General features: G+C 49.0%; 2 protein-coding genes across 2 annotated transcripts; both read right to left on the bottom strand.

Annotated features, from left to right (window-relative positions):
• Positions 1-11036: 11036 nt before the first annotated feature.
• Ffar3 (free fatty acid receptor 3) lies at positions 11037-11996 on the bottom strand. The gene has a single exon (XM_038338370.1). The coding sequence runs from the start codon at positions 11994-11996 to the stop codon at positions 11037-11039; it is 960 nt and encodes a 319-aa protein (XP_038194298.1).
• Positions 11997-15489: 3493 nt separating this feature from the next.
• On the bottom strand, positions 15490-16392 carry Ffar1 (free fatty acid receptor 1). Its single transcript, XM_038340819.1, has one exon. It carries the CDS (start codon positions 16390-16392, stop codon positions 15490-15492), a length of 903 nt encoding a protein of 300 aa, XP_038196747.1.
• Between the last annotated feature and the right edge of the window lie 1969 nt (positions 16393-18361).

The following is an 18361-nucleotide window of genomic DNA, read 5'->3' on the forward strand; positions in this document are numbered from 1 at the left end:
AGTAATAAGCCAGAGAGTTTATTATTAAGGTCAGACAGTTTATAATTAATATAAGCCTCTGTGTGTTTATTTAGAACTGAATGGCTGCAGGACTGGGCTGGACAGAAACTACTGTTTACACACTTGACCCAATAAAGGTAAAGGCAGGCATAAATATCCACAGTTAAAACCTTAGTTAGGGTTTCTGGTGCTGAGAGAAGCATCATGACCAAAAGCATCTTGGGGAGGAAAAGTTTATTTGGCTTTCACTTCTATGTCCCAGACCCTCACAGAAGGACATCAGGACAGCAGCTCAAGAGAGGAACCTGGAGCAGGAGCTGAAGCAGAAGTCATGGAGGAATACTGCTTGCTTGCTTACTGGCTCACTCCCCATGACTTGTTAAGCCCACTTTCTTATAGAACCTGAAACATGGGCCCAGTGATGGTACAGCCACAGTATGCTGGGATGTCATGTCAATCATTAGTCAATAAAATGTCCTCACAGAATTGCCCATGGAGGCATTTTCTCAGTTGAGGCTCCTCTTCCCACACGTGTCTACGTAAGTGTCAAGCTGACAATAACCAAGCAGCACAGCTACTGCTATCAGCTCTTAGGGTGAAAACCTAGAACCCGGCAGCCCCACCCAACCAGAGCCTGCCATTCACCACCATGGGCCAGCCCAAGCAACAAGCGACAGCATAAAGCAGAGAAAGAATGTTTATTCAGTGCAGCCATGCTGGGGAGAGGAATAAAGAGGACCAATGATGGCCCATGTCCATCTTCTTAGGGGTCCTGCATGGCGTTTAGGTCTAAATGGGAGGCAAGAGGTCTGTGTGACTAAGCAGGCTTGGTCCAGAGTGTGTTCGTGTCTGTCACTGGTCCATCACAGTCTGGCTCTGCCTCCTACCAAGTTTTCTGACAAGCTGTCAGAACTGTGTGGAAACTTTTTCGGGGAGCAAGCTTTCCTTCTATCCAGCAGCAGACTTCATTAGGTTTCTTCCTTCTCTGAGCTAGAGACTCCAACAAAAATTTCAGTTCCTTGGGTGTCAGGGACTGCCCAATCCGTCTCCCTACCCTCTGTCCTGCACCCCCATCTTGCTGTCCCCCATCTCCCGTGGCAGTGAACTAACCGAGATCTTCCTGCTTCTGATTCCTGAGTGCTAGGGTTAATGGTGTGTGTTATTGAAACTTGCCTGCCTCCATTTTAGGCTTAAAAGGCATCTTAGAGTAAAGACAAACGTGGCTCATTGCTGTTTATGATTAAACTCTGTTTCTGAAGGATTGGGCTATGCCCTCCTGTAACCTTAACTACAAATGTTCTGTATGCCTGCTCCAGGAGTGGCAGCCATGTTTTTTTTTTGTTTTCGGAAGTCATTATGACTAACTTGTTATGCTTGTGTTCTGCTTCTGTAACTTCGCCTGTTTTGCCCACCAGATTCCCCATTTGGAAACTCCCTAACCCTGAGCTATAAAAACCTTGTCTTCCTCACATCTGGGGCTGCTCTCTAAAATCCTGACTTAGGGTGAGACATCTGGCTGGCCAGTCTGGGGTGTAACTTTAAAATAAAACTGGCTTAACCCAGATAGTCGGGGCTGTAGTCTTTCTCCTTGCTGTTTCCAGATTTAACACTATCTTGGCTGGCAACATGCCACACTTTGTCCAGCCATGCCCCCACCCCACGTTGTTCTCTTGAGTAAGAAACAGAGCTTGGCCACCAACCTCACCACAGTGCATTGTGTGCACACTCAGTGTCATGTGATTTGGGAGAGCTGGCCCATGCACGACTGTCTGGCAGCATCTCTATGCTGTTTAAATCTTGTCTTATTTTTCCGACAGCTAATGGGTTCATTACTCTCTGCACAGTGCAGATTGTCCTTAGCTTATCATCACAGGGCAGGCCTAGAATGCTGGCTCTTAATTGCAGCAACCAAAGCCAAGTTTGGCTTATTTAGGGTCTTAATGGTAAGACATTGGGCAGCTTGGAGATTTTCCAAGGAATAAATGAAGATGAGCAGCCAGAACCAGATGAAAAGCCATGCCACTAGCACAGTCCAGTGGGGACCTCCACACACAGCTATATTGAACATGAAGCCGCGGGCCACAAGCCAGGCTACAGCCCATGATTTCTTCTTCTTCTACCATGAACTTTGGATGCAGAGTTTGAATTTCTCGTTAGATCAATGAAGGTGCCAGGGATCCTGGAGAGCAAGGTGCAACATCATGGGTATCTCTGACGGGAGATGGGCTCTGTTACCTGCTCCAGTTCATGCCCGATAGCTCCCTGATCATGAGACTCGGGTGACTTTAGACATATCAGAACTGTGGCTGTTCGAATGTGGAGTGTCCTCCCCAGACCTGTTTGCCTGGTGTTATTAGGAAAAGCTGTGAGCTCTTAGGAGATGGAACCTCACTGGAGGAGGAGGTGAGGAACCAGCCTGCCTCTCTCGATTTTAGGCTCAAAGCCACCTTATAGTAAAGACAAACCAGGTTCATTCCTATTTATGATTAAACCTCTGTTTCTCAAGGCTTGGGCTATGCCCCACCTGTAACCTTAACTACAAACGGTTCTGTACTGCCTGTTTCAGGAATGGCGAACATGTCTGTATTTCAAAAAGTTGTTTATAACCATCTTGCATCCCTAACTTTGTTTCAGAAGGTTGTATGACCACCTCAGACCACCTGTTGTCATGACTACCTCGTATGACCATCTTGCCATCGTGTCTGCTTCAGGAGGTCCTTAGGTCTAACTTGTTATGCTAAGGTTCTGCTCCTGTAACCCCACCCATTTTTTTTTACCCCAAATCCCCCATTTGGAAATCCCCTACTCCTGAGCTATAAAAACCGTGTCTTCCATGCATCCAAGGCTGACCTCTTGAACCCTGCCTCAGCGGGAGGCAGCCCATGTCCTTGAATAAAAGAGCTTTTTTTTTTTAATGAATTGCTTACTTTAATTAATTTGACCATTTTGATTTGGGTTGGTGGTCTTTTTCCTCCCATCTTTGGGTTTAGCAGAGGGAAGTGGGTCTAAATATTTTACAACTGAGCCAGTTCCTGTTCAGCCCCTCTGTTTCCTGGCTGTGGGTGCAATTGGGATGGGCTGGCCCTGTTTTCTTTATCCCTCCCATTCTGCTTCCTAATGTCTTTTCTGAGGCAATAGACTGTACTCCTTCAAACTGTAAGCCACAGTCAACCCTTCCTCCCTGAAGTTGCTGCTTGTCAGGAATTTTGTCATAGCAATGAGAAGGCAACTAACACATCATTTAACTGACAAAAGTAAAAGCCAGGCAACTTAGAGATCAAATGTTTTTTAAGACTGGAAGAGGTGTGTAGGAGACGGACGTGATGGTGTGTGACTATAGTAGCAGCATTTGGGAGGTGGAGAAGAAAGATCAGGAGTTTGGGGTTATCCTTGGATACAGGAGACTGTCTTATAAACACAGCATGGCAGTCAGTGAGATGGCTCATAGGGAAAGGGATGTGCTGCTTTTAATGTTCTGACTTTGGCTTAAAGGAGAAAGGAGGAAGAATGAAGAGAAACCATTTTCATGATTTCCTGACTGGACTTTGATTATGGTTGCCACATATGAAAAACTGAGTTTGACTCCTGGAAATCACTGGGTGGAAGGAGAAAACTGATTTTCAAAAATTGTCTGCTGATTTCTGCCTATGTACCATCACACAAAAAACAAACACACACACACACACACACACACACACACACACACAAAGCATGCAAGCAAAATAAAAACAAAATTAGGCTGAAGAGTATAGGTAACATGTAACTATTAAAGCCTTGGAACCAAGGCAGGCCCTGAGTGTGCCAGCCAGTGGGACATACCCCCAGCCCCTCACTGGAAGATTCTAGGCAAGGGCTTTACCACTGAGCCACACCCCAGCCCCTCACTGGGGGATTCTAGGCAGGGGCTCTACCACTGAGCCACACCCCAGCCCCTCACTGGGGGATTCTAGGCAGGGGCTCTACCACTGAGCCACACCCCAGCCCCTCACTGGGGGATTCTAGGCAGGGGCTCTACCACTGAGCCACACCCCAGCCCCTCACTGGGGGATTCTAGGCAGGTGTTCTCCCAATGAGTCACACCCACAGCCCCTGACTAGGGATTCCACCTCTACAAATTAGCTGCTGTAAAACCAAAACAGGAACCACATTGTTGTTAAGGAGCCTCATTGTTATACATTGTTATTAAGTCTCCATACCTTACAAGAGTAAGTTTTCATTTCCCAAGTCTTTTGTATCCTACAAACCATGTTTTTTAACCAGTGCTGAACTTGTGACCCCATGATGTGTGTCCACTCCTTTACCTTGCTACACTCCTGCACCTGTGATACATGATTGCTCTCTTGATTAAGATGATGGGTCTTCCCTGATGCCCTGATGATCTCCTTCCGCATGACATATTCTCGCCCTTCTCTAGTCCACAGGCAGCCTTGAGCCCTGAGTCCACCCCTCTCTGTCCAGGTGCTAATGGTCAATTATCTCGACAGCTGTTTTCTATCAACCTTGACCATTCCCCATAAAGTGGACCTCAGAAGCCAATGAGAGGCTGCTCCTTGTAACCTGACTTAGGGGAGGCAGTCGGCTGGCCAGTTACTTCTGCCTTTCTAAATACAGCTTGCTTTAATCAGACAGCTGTGGTAATGGTTTTTCCTCAGGTCTAACAGTAGAAGCACTACTGGAAACGGGGGTGTCATCATGTTTGGTGATGTAACGCTTATTTACCCCTGCTAACCTCCCAGGCCGTGTTTTCAGACAACTTGTGTCTCTGCCCCACTGTCTACGCTCACATGGTCCATGTTCTGTTTCAGTTCTGCTGCTGCGAAGACACTCATAGCAGAAGCTTCTTCAGGGAAGAAAAGTTTATTTCAGCTTGCAGGTCACAGTCCATCACTGAGGCAAATTGGGGCAGGGACCTGAAACAGTAAAGGAAGGCTGCCTGCTGCCTACTCACAGACTCAGCCACTAGTCAGAGAAGATGGACCAGGGACATCATTGGACCAGAGATCTGTAGTCCCTGTGGGAAATATACCTATGTATGTGCACAACACCCCACCCCCACGCTTGTGTGCGCACACACACATAACTGACAATAAAAATATATCCTAAAAGACAAAAAATATTTAAAACACTGATGACAAATTTGAGATAGCAAGAAAGAAGAGAGAGAGAGAGAGAGAGAGAGAGAGAGAGAAAGAGAGAGAGAGAGAGAGAGAGAGAGAGAGAGAGAGAGAGAGAGGTATGAACCAAACATGTTCACAATCCTAATACTTAAATCCTAGTATTTAAGATGTGGCGGCAGGAGGATCAGAAGTCAAGGCAATCTTTGGCTACACAGTAAGGTCAAGAATAGCTTGGGCTACATGAGACCCAGTCTAAAATAAATAACTAGGCCAGGTGCAGCACTGCATACCTTTGATCTCATCACTGGGGAGGCAAACATAGGCGGATCTCTGGCTTTGGGGCAAGCCTGGGCTACATAGTGAGACCCTGTCTCCAGAAAAAAAGCAAAATAAAACCACAATCAAGAAAAAAATCAAACCACCAAACAGTAGCCTCAAACCCCAACAGTATAAACTGTATGGAAAGTAGAAAGAGTGCTCTCAGGGGACTCAGAGTTTCTGGTGTTGCTGGCAACCTCTATCAGCTGGGACCCCAGCCCTAGGAGGATCCGGGACCTGGCCCTCAGAGAGTCTGGGACAGAGTGAATGACCACTGTCTTTCTACACAACTGATCTCCAACAAACTCTTGCAAGTCAAATAAGCAAAGGGCAATTGTGGGAGGAAATGCAAATGACTACCATATGTTATGCAAATACTTTCTCCCAGGGCCTTAATATATTTCATTGCTGCAAATCAAACCCAGGCCTCAGTGTAAGCAGGGCCTCTAACCCCAGAGCTCTACCTTACTCTTTCTCACGGAGATTAGAACTAGAATAAGGAATAAGGAGAGTAATGAATTTATGTGCCAGCTTGTCTGGGCTACCATGCCTGGTTAGATCCCTGGCATTGCTGGGAGGATATTTTAGAATAAGATTGACAGTAAGTAGTGAACTTGAGGAGTGTTGGGTCCTGAAATTGCACAAATAACAGGGAGCAGACCACTGAGGTCTATTAACCAGAAGCAAGGTTATTAAAAAAAAAAACAACAACAACAAAACACCACGGGGAAACAAAACACTTCTAACTAGCTAGGGCTACAGAGTTCGTGGGCTCTGTGACCCTGATGAGGGGCTATAAGCATATTTTTATAGCCCAAGGTCATACCCATGTCAGGGCGTCCATGTTGGGATCTACAGCTTCCTGGGAATGCTGGGGTTCCTAGGGTTAGGTCTACAACTCCTATGGAAGGCACCCTTGGTGTGAGGATTCACAACCTCTGATTACAGGGTGTTAGTTCAGGATGTCTCCAGAGCCTGGGTCTGTCCTGACTGCTTTCCCGTATCTGGGAGAATGGAGGGCGAAGGGTCAGGTAGCTTGTTTTAAGGCCATTATCAGGCTATAGGCGTATGGTTTTTCATATCCCTGGGCTCTTCAGAAGTCGTGTGTGTGTGTGTGTGTGTGTGTGTGTGTGTGTGTGTGTGTGTTGTGGTATGGGGAGGCCTCATGCAATCAGTTGGAGGCCTAAAGAGGACAAAAGGTTGACCTTCCACACAAGAAGGACTTTACCAGCAGACATTGCGATGTCTCTAGTGACTCTAGCTCTTGTTGGCCTGCCGTGAGCCCTTGCCAGTGAACCCGTGTATGTATATGGCACTGTTTCCTTACAGTCTAGAGAATCCTAACACCCGACTTACTAAATTTTACGTATCCACTTTAGGACTCGCTGACCATACAGCATTTCTCTTGCTAGAAGGGTTACAGGGTCTCACAGTGTGGAGGGAGGGGCCGATTCTGCTGAAGAAAGATCAATATTTCAAATCCACCCAGCACTTCCAGTTGGAGAGAGTTAGGTCACAATCCTGGGACGAATGGCTGAGGTGTCTATTTCACATATCAGATGGGACCTCAACTCCAGCATCCCTCAGACCCTACCCTTTACAGGTGTGGCTGACAAACCCCACTCCCTACCCTATACTTCTCCAGCCCAGGGAGTGGGCTGCCCTTCCCCCAGCTGCCCTTCCCTATAGAATCCAGACATCTTGGTTATCTGCCCCTTTTGGTCTACCCTTTACCTTAGTCAGTGTATGAGAACCAAAGTTTCATTTTAAATTTTAATTACTATGCCTAAGAGATCCATAGAAGAAATGGCTCTGATCGGCAACCCCTTACCCAAGGACAGAGAGTTCCTGAAATGCTGAGGCTGGGGCTTATGGGAGTCAATGTTTTCACTCCCTCTGGCCCTCCTGGCTCTTTTCAGAGGTTCACATAGATGAACCAGGCACTAAGTGAAATTAGACAGACGCAGGAAACAAATGCCCTGTGTTTTCCCTCACATCTGGAATCAAGACCTTGAAAAGGAAAGAGATGGAAGTGGAAAGAAAACTGCTTGGGAAAAGTAAGGGGACCTACAAGAGAGGGGAGAGAGTAAGAGGGAGACGTGGGGCCTTGATATGAGCAAAGAACATTCTATCTATCCAGGATTGAAAATGGCATAATGAGACCAATTCCTCTGGACAGTAGCATATGCTGAAGAGACTAAAGCTGGGGCTGGCGAGAGGGCTCTGGGGTTAACAACATTGGCTGCTCTTCTACAGGACCTGGATCAGTTCTCAGTACCCACAGGCTGCTCCAAACCACCTGTAACTCCAGTTCCAGAGGATCTGGTGTCATCTGGTCTCTGTGGGCATCTGGCATGCAAATGGTGTATAGACATACATGCAGGCAAAACAACCTTGGACATAAAATAAAAATGTTTACTTTGAAAAAGAGAGAAAGGAAGGAAAGAAGGAGGGAAGGAAGGAAGGAAGGAAGGAAGGAAGGAAGGAAGGAAGGAAGGAAGGAAGGAAGGCAAGCTGATCATTGTAGTATATACCCATATAACCCCAGCATCCGGGGCACTGAGTGAGAGGTGTGAATTTGAGACTAGCCAAAGTCACACAGTGAGATTTTGTCTCAAAATACACAGTGAAACAACACACTCAGGCTGTGTCCTCCATAGCCTTTTCTGAGGGTGAGGGACAATCCTCAGAGAAGAAGCATGGACAGAGACTTCCTGAGATGAGGGATGGGTAAGAACACATTTGAAAACTCAACAGGTCCCTGCCCCACTTAACAATGGAGACACATTCTGAGAGACCCAGTTAGTGGATTCCAGGAGCCTGTGGACATCACAGAGTGACGTTCACAGGCTTGAATGTCTAGGTCAATCCCTTCATGTGGCTTTTTGAGGCAATAAAGACACAGTTACCAGCTGGATGCTGCATGCCTGCAATCCCAGCACCTAGGAAGCAGAGGCAGGAGGGTGATGAGTTTGGCACCACCCAGGGCTATATAGCAAGATTCTGGCTACCTTGATTTAGGACCCTGACAGGCATGCACCTCTGTCCTCTGCAGAAAATTATTTTGATAAAGAATTCCCAAGAAGACCTTATCAGACAATGGGTTCTCAACAGGAAGGTTACTATCCCTTGGGAGGGGGGTGGTCAACAGCCCTTTCATGGGGGTCGCATATCAGATGTCCTGCATATCACAAATTTGCATTGCAATTTGTAACAGTAGTAAAATTACAGCTATGAGGTGCCGATGAAATAATTGTATGGTTGGGGTCACCACAACATGAGGAACTGTATTAAAGGGTCACAGCATTAGGAAGACTGGGAACCACTGTCCAGTGTTGAAAAGATGCCTGTGGGACCCCAGAGCACAGAGACTCTCCAGCAAACCCCTGCAAGGCTGGAGGCCTCTGAGAATGGAACCAGCAAGCCTCCCTCCCAAGCTTGTGGATCCCACTTAGGCACTGGAGAGCACAATCTGCACCTTCCTGAACCACTCTGAGCTGTTCACTCTTGGCCAAGGTTCCTGGGCAGGGAGTGAGCTTGTTTCCACAGGACACCCACTGCTCCTGGCTCACCTGGCTTGTTTGGCCCTGCCTTGTTTCCATGGCATCCAAGATCCCAACAAGCATGGGCTTCTTTTTTTTTCTTTCAATTTTTGACAGATTGCCAGGAGCAGTGGCTCACGACTGTCATCCCAAGATTCAGGTGCCTGGTTTAGGGAAGGTGGAGAGTTTGAGGCCAACCTGGGCAACAAAGAGATTCTCTTTTAGAAAAAACAAAACTAAAGTAACAGCAGTGGTGGCTATTTATTGCCTTTAAACCCAGCACTCAGGAGGCAGAGGCACGTGGGTCCCTGAGTTCCAAACCAGCCTAGTCTGCAGAGTTCCAGGACAGGTAGGACTACATAGTGAGACCCTGTTTCAGGAAAACCAACCAACCAATCAATCAACCAACCAACCAAACAACCAACCAACCAACCAACCAAACAACCTAACAACAACAACAACCACAAACAATAGTGAGGCTGGATGGGGTGTGTGCTGGTACAAGAGGCAGAGGCAGATTTCTGTGATTTGAGGGCCAGCCCAGTCTGCACATAAGTTCTAAGCCACTTAGTGCTACAGAGTGAGACCTTGTCTCAAAAACAAAACAAGGGCTAGAGAGCTCAGTGGCTAAAAACACTGGCTACTCTTGCAGGGGACATGGGTTTGGTTCCCAGCATCTATACAGTGACTCACAGGCATCTGTAACTCCAGTTCCAGGGGATCCAGGGCCTTCTATTACCTCAGAGCGTACCACACACACATAATACACAGACATACATACAGGCAAACCACTTTAACATAAAAATAATATTTTTTGATGTCAAAACAGCTGTGAGCCTGTACTTGAGACCCAAACCATGTGGCCTGGCTCCTTTCACAGATGTAAGTCTAAAGTTTTCTAAGGCTTTCACAAACATGACTCAGTTTTGTTCATAGAAAACAGCTCTTCTTGTGCAACCCCGTGACCTGAGTCTTTACATCATGCTGAGATCCCCCCAGTTCAAGTCAGGAATTTCATTCAAGTTCCCAGAAGCTTCTTGAATTTTATTTATTTATTTATGTTTGTTTGTTTTTATTTTGTTTTTTAGGTTTTTTTGAGATAGGGTTTCCAGGGTCGAGGCTGATAGCGAAGGATGACCCTTAACTTCTGACCTTACTGCTGAGGTTACAGATGGACACAGCCATATCTGGATTATAGAGTGCCAGGGACGGGAAGCAGGGCTTGTGCTGGCTGGGTAAGCACTCTGCCACCTGAGCTACATCCCCAGTCCTAAATAAAAAAATAAAAGAATAAAAATAAATAAACTTAAAAAAATTGTCTTTAGTTTTATTCCTCCAACCCCGATCCTCTGCAGGTACCTAGGCATTCTGTTCGGTCCCATTCCTTCAGTGTGTGTTCCTCCATCTACCACCTACACTACCCAGAAAAATCAATATAAAAACATCATTTTCTTTTGCTAGGTATGGAATTTATTTGGATAAGTTTTCTCTTTGACTGTCATTGTTCATAAGTATCCCAGAAGATCTGAATTTATGGAACAGTGGGCGTTCTGGAAAACCCTTCACCAAGGCAAGCTGTTTCCTCACCCCTAAAGCCCTGTCTCCCCCACTCTGAAGAGTCAGGAGTCAGTGGCTTCCACCCTTCCCCCAGGCCAGGTCCCCAGCTCAATTCCAGCACTGGGCAGCCTCCCCCACCACCCCCACCTTCCCCATCACCCCCACCTCCACCCCAGGAGGCACTGAAGCCTGCTGTGTGCAGCAGAGATTAGGCTCTTTCTTCTAGAGAAGTCTGTCCCATTACAACATCCCAGAGTGGAATCCAGGGCATATGAGGGGATGAGAGGGACTGTGACGTGGAGAGTCCAGAATGTGAGCACGTCCTGGGAAAGCTGAGTGACAGCTGTGTCTTCAGCTTGTCACAGGAGTCTCATCTGTCCTGAGTTAGAGAATGAATGCCTGCAGACACACCTGCCTACTCCTTCCTGTTCCCTGAAGGTCTCCTGCCAGCCATGGCAATGGGCCAATGGTTCCACACCCCTCCTCCGGTCTGCCCTTTTCTCTAGCTTGGACACTCCTTGGATGGTTCTTCTTCGTTCTTTACCGTCAGTTCCATGCTCGCTTCCTGAGTCCAAGGCACACAACCTCTGGTCAGCCTTCCCAGGAGCTGCTGAAATTCGGCTTGGAACTTGGAGGATGAGAAGTAGAAGACAAGAGGGTCTATGCAAGAGTTGAGGGTGCTGAAGAGGAGCACATAGCTCCGCCAGGATGGACTCTCACCCCGGACATAGCCCACCACATGGGACATATTATAGGGGCCAAAGCAGACGAAGAAGATCAGCAGTGTGGCTGCTAGAAGCCCCATCACCCTCTTGCGCCTGCGCCGGCTGGCTCCTCGGCTAAGAATCCACATTATGCGGCTGTAGCAGTAACTTGTGATACACAGGGGCACCATGAAAAGGACCACAGCCATCTCTAGTCGCACAGGCAGGAGCACGGCCAGCTGGTCCTCCCGGAATTCCAGGTAGCAGGTTCCATTGGTTCCCTGGCTGTAGGTCGCATTTCCCCAGTATTCAGTGACATAAACCACACTACAATGAGCTGATGCCAGGAACCAGCAGATACCACTGACCACAGCAGCCTGGGCCAGCCGTGGTCGGGTCTTGTACCACAGTGGGTAGGCCACACTAAGAAAACGTTCGATGCTCACAGCCGTCAGGAAGAGGGAGGTGAGGTAGATGGTAGTGAAGAAAAGGAACCCTGAGAGAGGGCAGAGGATGAAGGGCAGGAGCCATCTCATGCCACAGGCTGCCTCCACCATGCGAAACGGCAGGAACAGTAGCAGGAGCAGGTCCGATAGGGTCAGGTTTAGCAAAAGTAAGTCCACGGCCACCGGGCGGCGGCGCAGCTTGCCCACGAAGACCACCAGGGCCATCAAGTTGAGGGGCAGTCCCACGAGGAAAACGAACAAGTACACGGAAAAGAAAAGCCAATGATTGTTGGGAGAGAAGCTCTCCGCCATGTTTATGGATGCTAGTGAGACAGAAATGAACAGGAAATTGGTGTGGGTATCGGAAAGTCTCCTGTTCCCCCACCAGGAGACTTACCCACCAGGCTGGAGTGTTGCCATCACTGTCCACCCCCACCACCTGGTCACCACATCCTCTCCCCTGCAGGGTCATCCTTCCTGCCTTCCTGCCTTTCCTGTCCCCAACCTGGTGCAGACATCACCAAGGAGTCTCCTGCTTGAACCCCCAGGCCCATACTCACCAGCTTATTGGAAAATCGGCGCTCCGCTGCCCTGCACCTCGCTGGCTCTTCCAGCACTGGGCGGTGAGCTAGTTGTCCAGTGAGATGATAAAGACTCAGTGGTGCCTATGACGTCACTCATTGCAGAACTGCACAAAAGATGCTTTGAGCTCTGCTAGCTGGACTGCGTCCATATGCAAAAAAAAAAAAAAAAAAAAAAAGAAAGAAAGAAAAGAAAAGAAAAAAGAAAAAAGAAGAACAAATTCCAAGGTTGTGTGCATGGCTGCATGTATACAGTCTCAACTGGGACCTTCCTTCCTCCTAGTTTGACTTCATCTTCTCCACTTGGGCTTTGTTATGCTTCTTTAGAATGGGCATAGCGAGGGCTCATCGGAATGGGAGGTAGGCTGAATGGAGTAAGTGCTGGGCTCTGCAGCTGGCTATTTCCTGCTAACTCTGGGACTTGGGACAAATGAGAACAACTCTGTGTCTCCTACTCTATAACACAGAGGTAACAACACAGTTTCACAGATGAAAACCCACACTGGTCCAGTTAGGTAGCTCAGTAGCAGGAACACTTAAGACTGAGCCGTATCTCAGTTGGTAGAGCACTTGCCTTTCACGCATGAAGCCATGAGTTCAAACCCCAGCACACAAAACAGGTGCACACATGTAATCAGTTAGGGAGAAGAATCAGCAGGATCAAGAGTTCAAGGTCATCATCAGCTCCCGGCTACACACACTTTGAGGCTAACCTGGGTTTAATGAAGCCCTGTCTCAATTAAACCATAACATGGTAAGTACATAGAATAATGCCTGTCCCAACCTTGAACCTTGTGGTGCAGGCAAGGATCCGGGATGATGGGTGAATGTGATGGGGAGGCAGCAAGGATTGCAGCTACCTTTCGGTGGGAGCATACCCCCAGCATGCCCTCAGGGGACCACTGTTTGCATCCAACATTCTTTTTGTTCACAACAAGAAAGTGACCCTCCAGGTCTCCTTCCTTGTTAGGCTTCACCATGGGGTGGAGGTGGGGGAGGGTGTGAGGACGTGGGGTGTGTTGTGTTTCACATCCAGCTCTGTTCATCCTCAGAGACAGCACACCTCTTCTCTCCAATATTTATGGAGCGGAGCACAAAACCAACACCCACCCACCAGAACGGCTATAGCACCACACCAGACAGAACCAAGTGCTGACAAAAATGGAGACACACCAAAGCCGTTGTTGATCTCTGAGGAGAAGGCACCATGGGGTAGCCCCTTGGAAAGCTATTTGACGGTTTCTCTAAAAACTTAAACATGCATTTACACAATACCAATAATACCACTCTGAGTATTTGTTGCAGAGACATGAACAGATGCATGATCACGAACGTTGGCTCATGTATCATCTTCATCACAGTGCTAGCGACCATGGCTCACAAGGGAAAATATCAGGCCGTGATTCCTCTAAAGATAGACAGACATGCGAAGCATCAGGATAACAGCATAACACATCACATGGATGAACCATAAAACATATGCTAAGTAAAGCAAGTTAGACACAACAGCACCAAGTTCACATGATTTCTTCTGCATGAAATGTCCAGAATAGGCAAATATTTTAAAACACAAAGTAGATTAAAGATTGGGAGCTAAGGCTGGGGCAGGGATGAGAAATACAGACACATTGTAAACAAAATGATCTTTCTGGGGTGGTGAAAATGGTGTACATCCTTGTGAATTTACTTTAAAAACTGACTTGTGAACTTAGCGTGTATGAATTTCGTGATGTGTAAATTATATCGGTTAGCTCGTTAACAGGTTGCTGTGAGTGAGCCAAGTAGTTTTCATTGCTTCCGGGCTTGCTTGCATTTAATGAGAGATAAATAAAGACATTGATACTAAAAAGGAAGCTCCATCTCCTGGGGGAGCTGGATGATCAAGAGATCTAGTTGGGGGTCAGGGCGGTGGGCCGGGTGGAGGAAGCCAGAGCCATTGGATCTCGAGGGCCTCGTGGGCCCAGAGAAGGAACCGGATTGACCCCTGAGTGGAAGAACAGGCAACTGGGGACAGTGGCCCCACCCCCAGCAGGTGCTCCAGGGCAGTGGGAACACAGGTTCCAAACACTGGGGGGAGGGGAAGGGCGGGCGGGGCTGGCAGTGGGGCGGCACTCCTGGACTGTCGCTAAAAGTCTCCGGCTTCCCCACTGCCCGGGGCGGTGTCTGTTTCTGGCCTGCACGGTGAATGAAGAAATGAAATAAAAGGAGGAGGACTTTCCCAAAGCATAACGAGGGTTTTTATTGTCGAGATGAAGGAGAAAGCAGGCGGGTCGTGGGGAGAGTCCTGCTTGAACATGGCTGGTACACTAAACCGGACCACGAGAAGAGGGGTGGGGAGATGGAGGAAGAGAGGAGCCGCTGACCAAGAGACTGCTGTAGCCAAAATGACTGCCTTATTCGGGGATCATGATGGAGGCTGAGGCAGGGGAACCAGTTGAGTCCAGGAGTTCGAGCCCAACCTGGCTACTACCACACCTACTGTTAAAACATAAGGGAAAGGGGGTACCTAGGGACATAGCTCAACCATAGAGCACTTGCCTAGCAGATGCAAGGCTCTGACACACGCACGCGTGCGCACACACACACACACACACACACACACACACACACACACACACACACAGGGGTGGGGCTGCTCTTCTCGGGAGGGTTGTAGGAGGATGAAATGAGACAGCTGGAAAGACGAGATACAGTTTGAAGCTGCCTGAAGGTCAGTCCACAAAACCCCTGCAACTCTCCAGCCTGCTTTCAGCTGTCAACTTAAGTGCTGCCCTCTAGTGGTTGCAAAGAGGGTTGGCAGGATCGTGATGTTGCCTCCTTTCTTCAGAAATGAAAATGCTCTTCCCTCAGAAGTTATTTCAGAGAAACACTCCAAAATCAGATCAGGATGGTGGTGGTGCTCCTGAGCAGAAGCAAGCCTCTTCCTCACCTCCAGGAGTGCGGGGCTGCGCACAGCCTAGGCGGGCAGGTGGTTAGGACATAAGCGTCAGAAGCAGTAGGAGGCAAGCTGGGATGTATCAGGCAGGTATGCTGCCCCCCAGTTGTGACCTTCACTCTCTCCTTTGTACAAGGACACTGTTCTTTCCAGGTGCGGCCCTTCCCATGAGTGGTTTCTGTGATGGCTTTAGACCCGGCTGCTCCTGGGTTGTGGTGGAGCAGCCCCCTTGGGGGCATGGCAGACGTATTCAATTCTACTCAATGGCCCTTGCCCCCAGAGGTGGATGCTACTTCTGAACTGTTCCTCCGTGAGTCCTTGGCATACATACTGTCCCCCGGCCAGGACCTGTTCCCAAGTAGCCGGTGACCAGTGGGTTGAGCACCACACTCCAGGCCCCTGTGATGAGCCCCAACTTCCTCCAGGAGCCTCCTAAGTCTGGGTTTATGAAACTAGCTACATTGGAGGCATTGTAGGGCCCCAAGCAGAGCAACAGCGTGAGAAGAGCTCCCCCAGCCACCCAAGCTGCCCTGAGCTTCCGTTTGTGGCTCAGGCCTGAGTGGGCCAGGGCCCGGAGGCAGCCCACGTAACAGAAGGCAGTGATGACCAAGGGCAGAAAGAAGAGCAGGATGGAGAAACTGAGGCGGGCAGGGCGGGCCGAGTTGGGATCCCAGGCCTCCAGGCAGACCGGGGAACCATTCACGGCTATGTTGATTCCCAGAGAACCGGTGGTGTTGTTCAGCCAGCCTCCAGGAGCCTCCAAGCCAAAGACCAGGCCCAGGTGGCAGAGGACAAGGGCCCATATAGCCACACACACCCCCCAGGAATAGCGGGGCCTCCGAATAGCTTGGTACCCGAAGGGGAAGGCAGCTCCCAGGTAGCGGCCAGCACTGAGAGCTGCCAGGAAGCCTCCCCCCGCATAGAGTGGAGCAAAGTGGGCCACGACAAAGACAGGGCAGAGAGGAAGTGGCAGTGGCCAGGCCCCAGAAGCCAGGGCCTCCACAGCCTTCAGGGGTAGAGTGATGGCCAGGAGGAGGTCAGAGCAGCTAAGGTGGAGCGTATAGACCAGGCTGGGGGTGAGCCGCAGTCTTGCATGGGCCACCGCGCCTCGGATGGCCAACAAATTCAGTGGGAAGCCCAGAGCAAAAGCAGACACATAGAGGGCAAAAGAGAGCTGTGGGGGCAGGGCCATGGAGCGCGGTGCGGTGGGTGCTGGCCTCTGTAGCTCCTGCTACTGTTCTCAGTTCATCAGCAGAGGAAAGAGGGTGCTTGAACCCCACGCTGGTGTCCCTACTGCCCAGAGCATCAGAAGTCAGTCCCAGTGCTGCTGCTGATGCCTAGGGTCACAAGAGGAAATGGGGGCTGGAGAGTCACAGCCTGAGCAGAATCAAGGAGTCCTCTCAGTACCCAGCTGTCCTCCACTGTACCGTCTCTTTGGGGAAGATAACAATTCAGTGTAACATGAAGAGATAGAAGGTTCCAGAGCTAAGGTGACCTCTGCTCCTGTAGACTCTGGGAAGAGAGAAGAAGAAGGAGGTCAGAACCAGGCTGCATGCATGTCAGACACCTGAGTTCCTTCCCAGTCCATTACTCCATTACCAGAGTTGCCGGACCCCCTCAATAGGAAAGACCCTTCACCAGAGAAATCGGCAGCTGGAGGATTAGCTCAGAAGTTAAGTATTCACGCAGCTTCCAGGAGTTCCATGTAGGGAATCCCAGAAGCCATATAATTTGCCTTACAGCCACCTCTAACTCCAGTTATATCTTCTTTGGCCTCTGTACACACATACACAAGTAATTTTTTAAAATGTGTAGCCCAGCCGGGCGGTGGTGGCGCACGCCTTTAATCCCAGCTCTCGGGAGGCAGAGGCAGGCGGATCTCTGAGTTCGAGGCCAGCCTAGTCTACAAGAGCTAGTTCCAGGATAGGCTCTAGAAACTACAGGGAAACCCTGTCTCGAAAAACCAAAACCAAAAAAATAAAAAATAAATAAAATGTGTAGCCCAGGCTGGCCTCAAACTTGTCATCTGGCTGCTTCTGCCTCCTTCAGCAGAGCCAAATGGCTCTTGCTACCACAACAGGTCAAATTTTTTTAAACACGAAAACCAGGCATGGTGGACACAGCTTTAATGCCAGCAGAAGCAGAAAAATCTCTGTGAGTTTGAGGCTAGCCTGATCTATATATCCAGTTCTAGGATAGCCAGGGATACAGAGTGTGGCCTTGTTCAGAGGGAGAGCTAGAAACACATGTGTGCATGCATGCACAGACACACACACACACATACACACACACACACACACATACACACACACAGAGAGAGAGAGAGAGAGAGAGAGAGAGAGAGAGAAAGAGAGAGAGAGAGAGAGAGAGATCAGTTGCTTGTTGAATAGTAGCTTTATCAGGCAGGGAGAGGCAGAAAAGGGGGATGGTAAGGTGACAGCCCCATGGCAAGCCAGTTCCCAGCAGTATATAACACCTCAGGGAACATCCTGGCACAGGCACCCAGAGCAGAGAGGAGACTTCGAAAACAGGACTCACCTCTTGGTGCTGCTGGATGCCTCTGAGGCTCAGGAGTCCCCTTGCAGGGCTATTAGATGATGCCCAGGATGGGCAGTGAGCTGGAAGGCAGAGAAGGGCGGGGTAGTCATTAGCAGGAGGTACTAGCAGCCTGGATGAGCCGCTGATGGAGCATCCTATGATGGTCTGCAGGAGGTGAGGGTGTCCAGAGGAAGGATGGGAGTATGCCTGGCTTGGTTGAAGACCTTAAAGAGGCAGGGTTCATGGGCACAACATTGTGCCCTTCTGACTCATTTACCGCCTGTTCAAACCCACCCACGCAGAGCGGGATCTGCCCCAGTGCCAGATGAGCTCAGGGGCAGACCCTGGCTTTATCGATTCGCTCCTAGGTAACAAAAAAGAAGTCATTCTGAAGACTTCAGTAACTGAAACAGGTGTATGCTGTCATTCATAGGTTGACAGTAAATGAATCACTTAGTGGTCTAAGCCTGGTGCTGCACCCTGTAATTCCAGCTGTTCTGGAAGTTGATGTAAGAGGATCACAAGTTCAAGACCAACCCAGGCTGCCGAGTGAGTTCAAGTTCAGTCTCAGGAACTTAATGACACTGTCTACAAATAAAAATTGATGACGGAACTGGAGATAT

The sequence above is a fragment of the Arvicola amphibius genome, chromosome 8 (assembly GCF_903992535.2).
Source record: "Arvicola amphibius chromosome 8, mArvAmp1.2, whole genome shotgun sequence".
Taxonomy (NCBI): Eukaryota; Metazoa; Chordata; class Mammalia; order Rodentia; family Cricetidae; genus Arvicola; species Arvicola amphibius.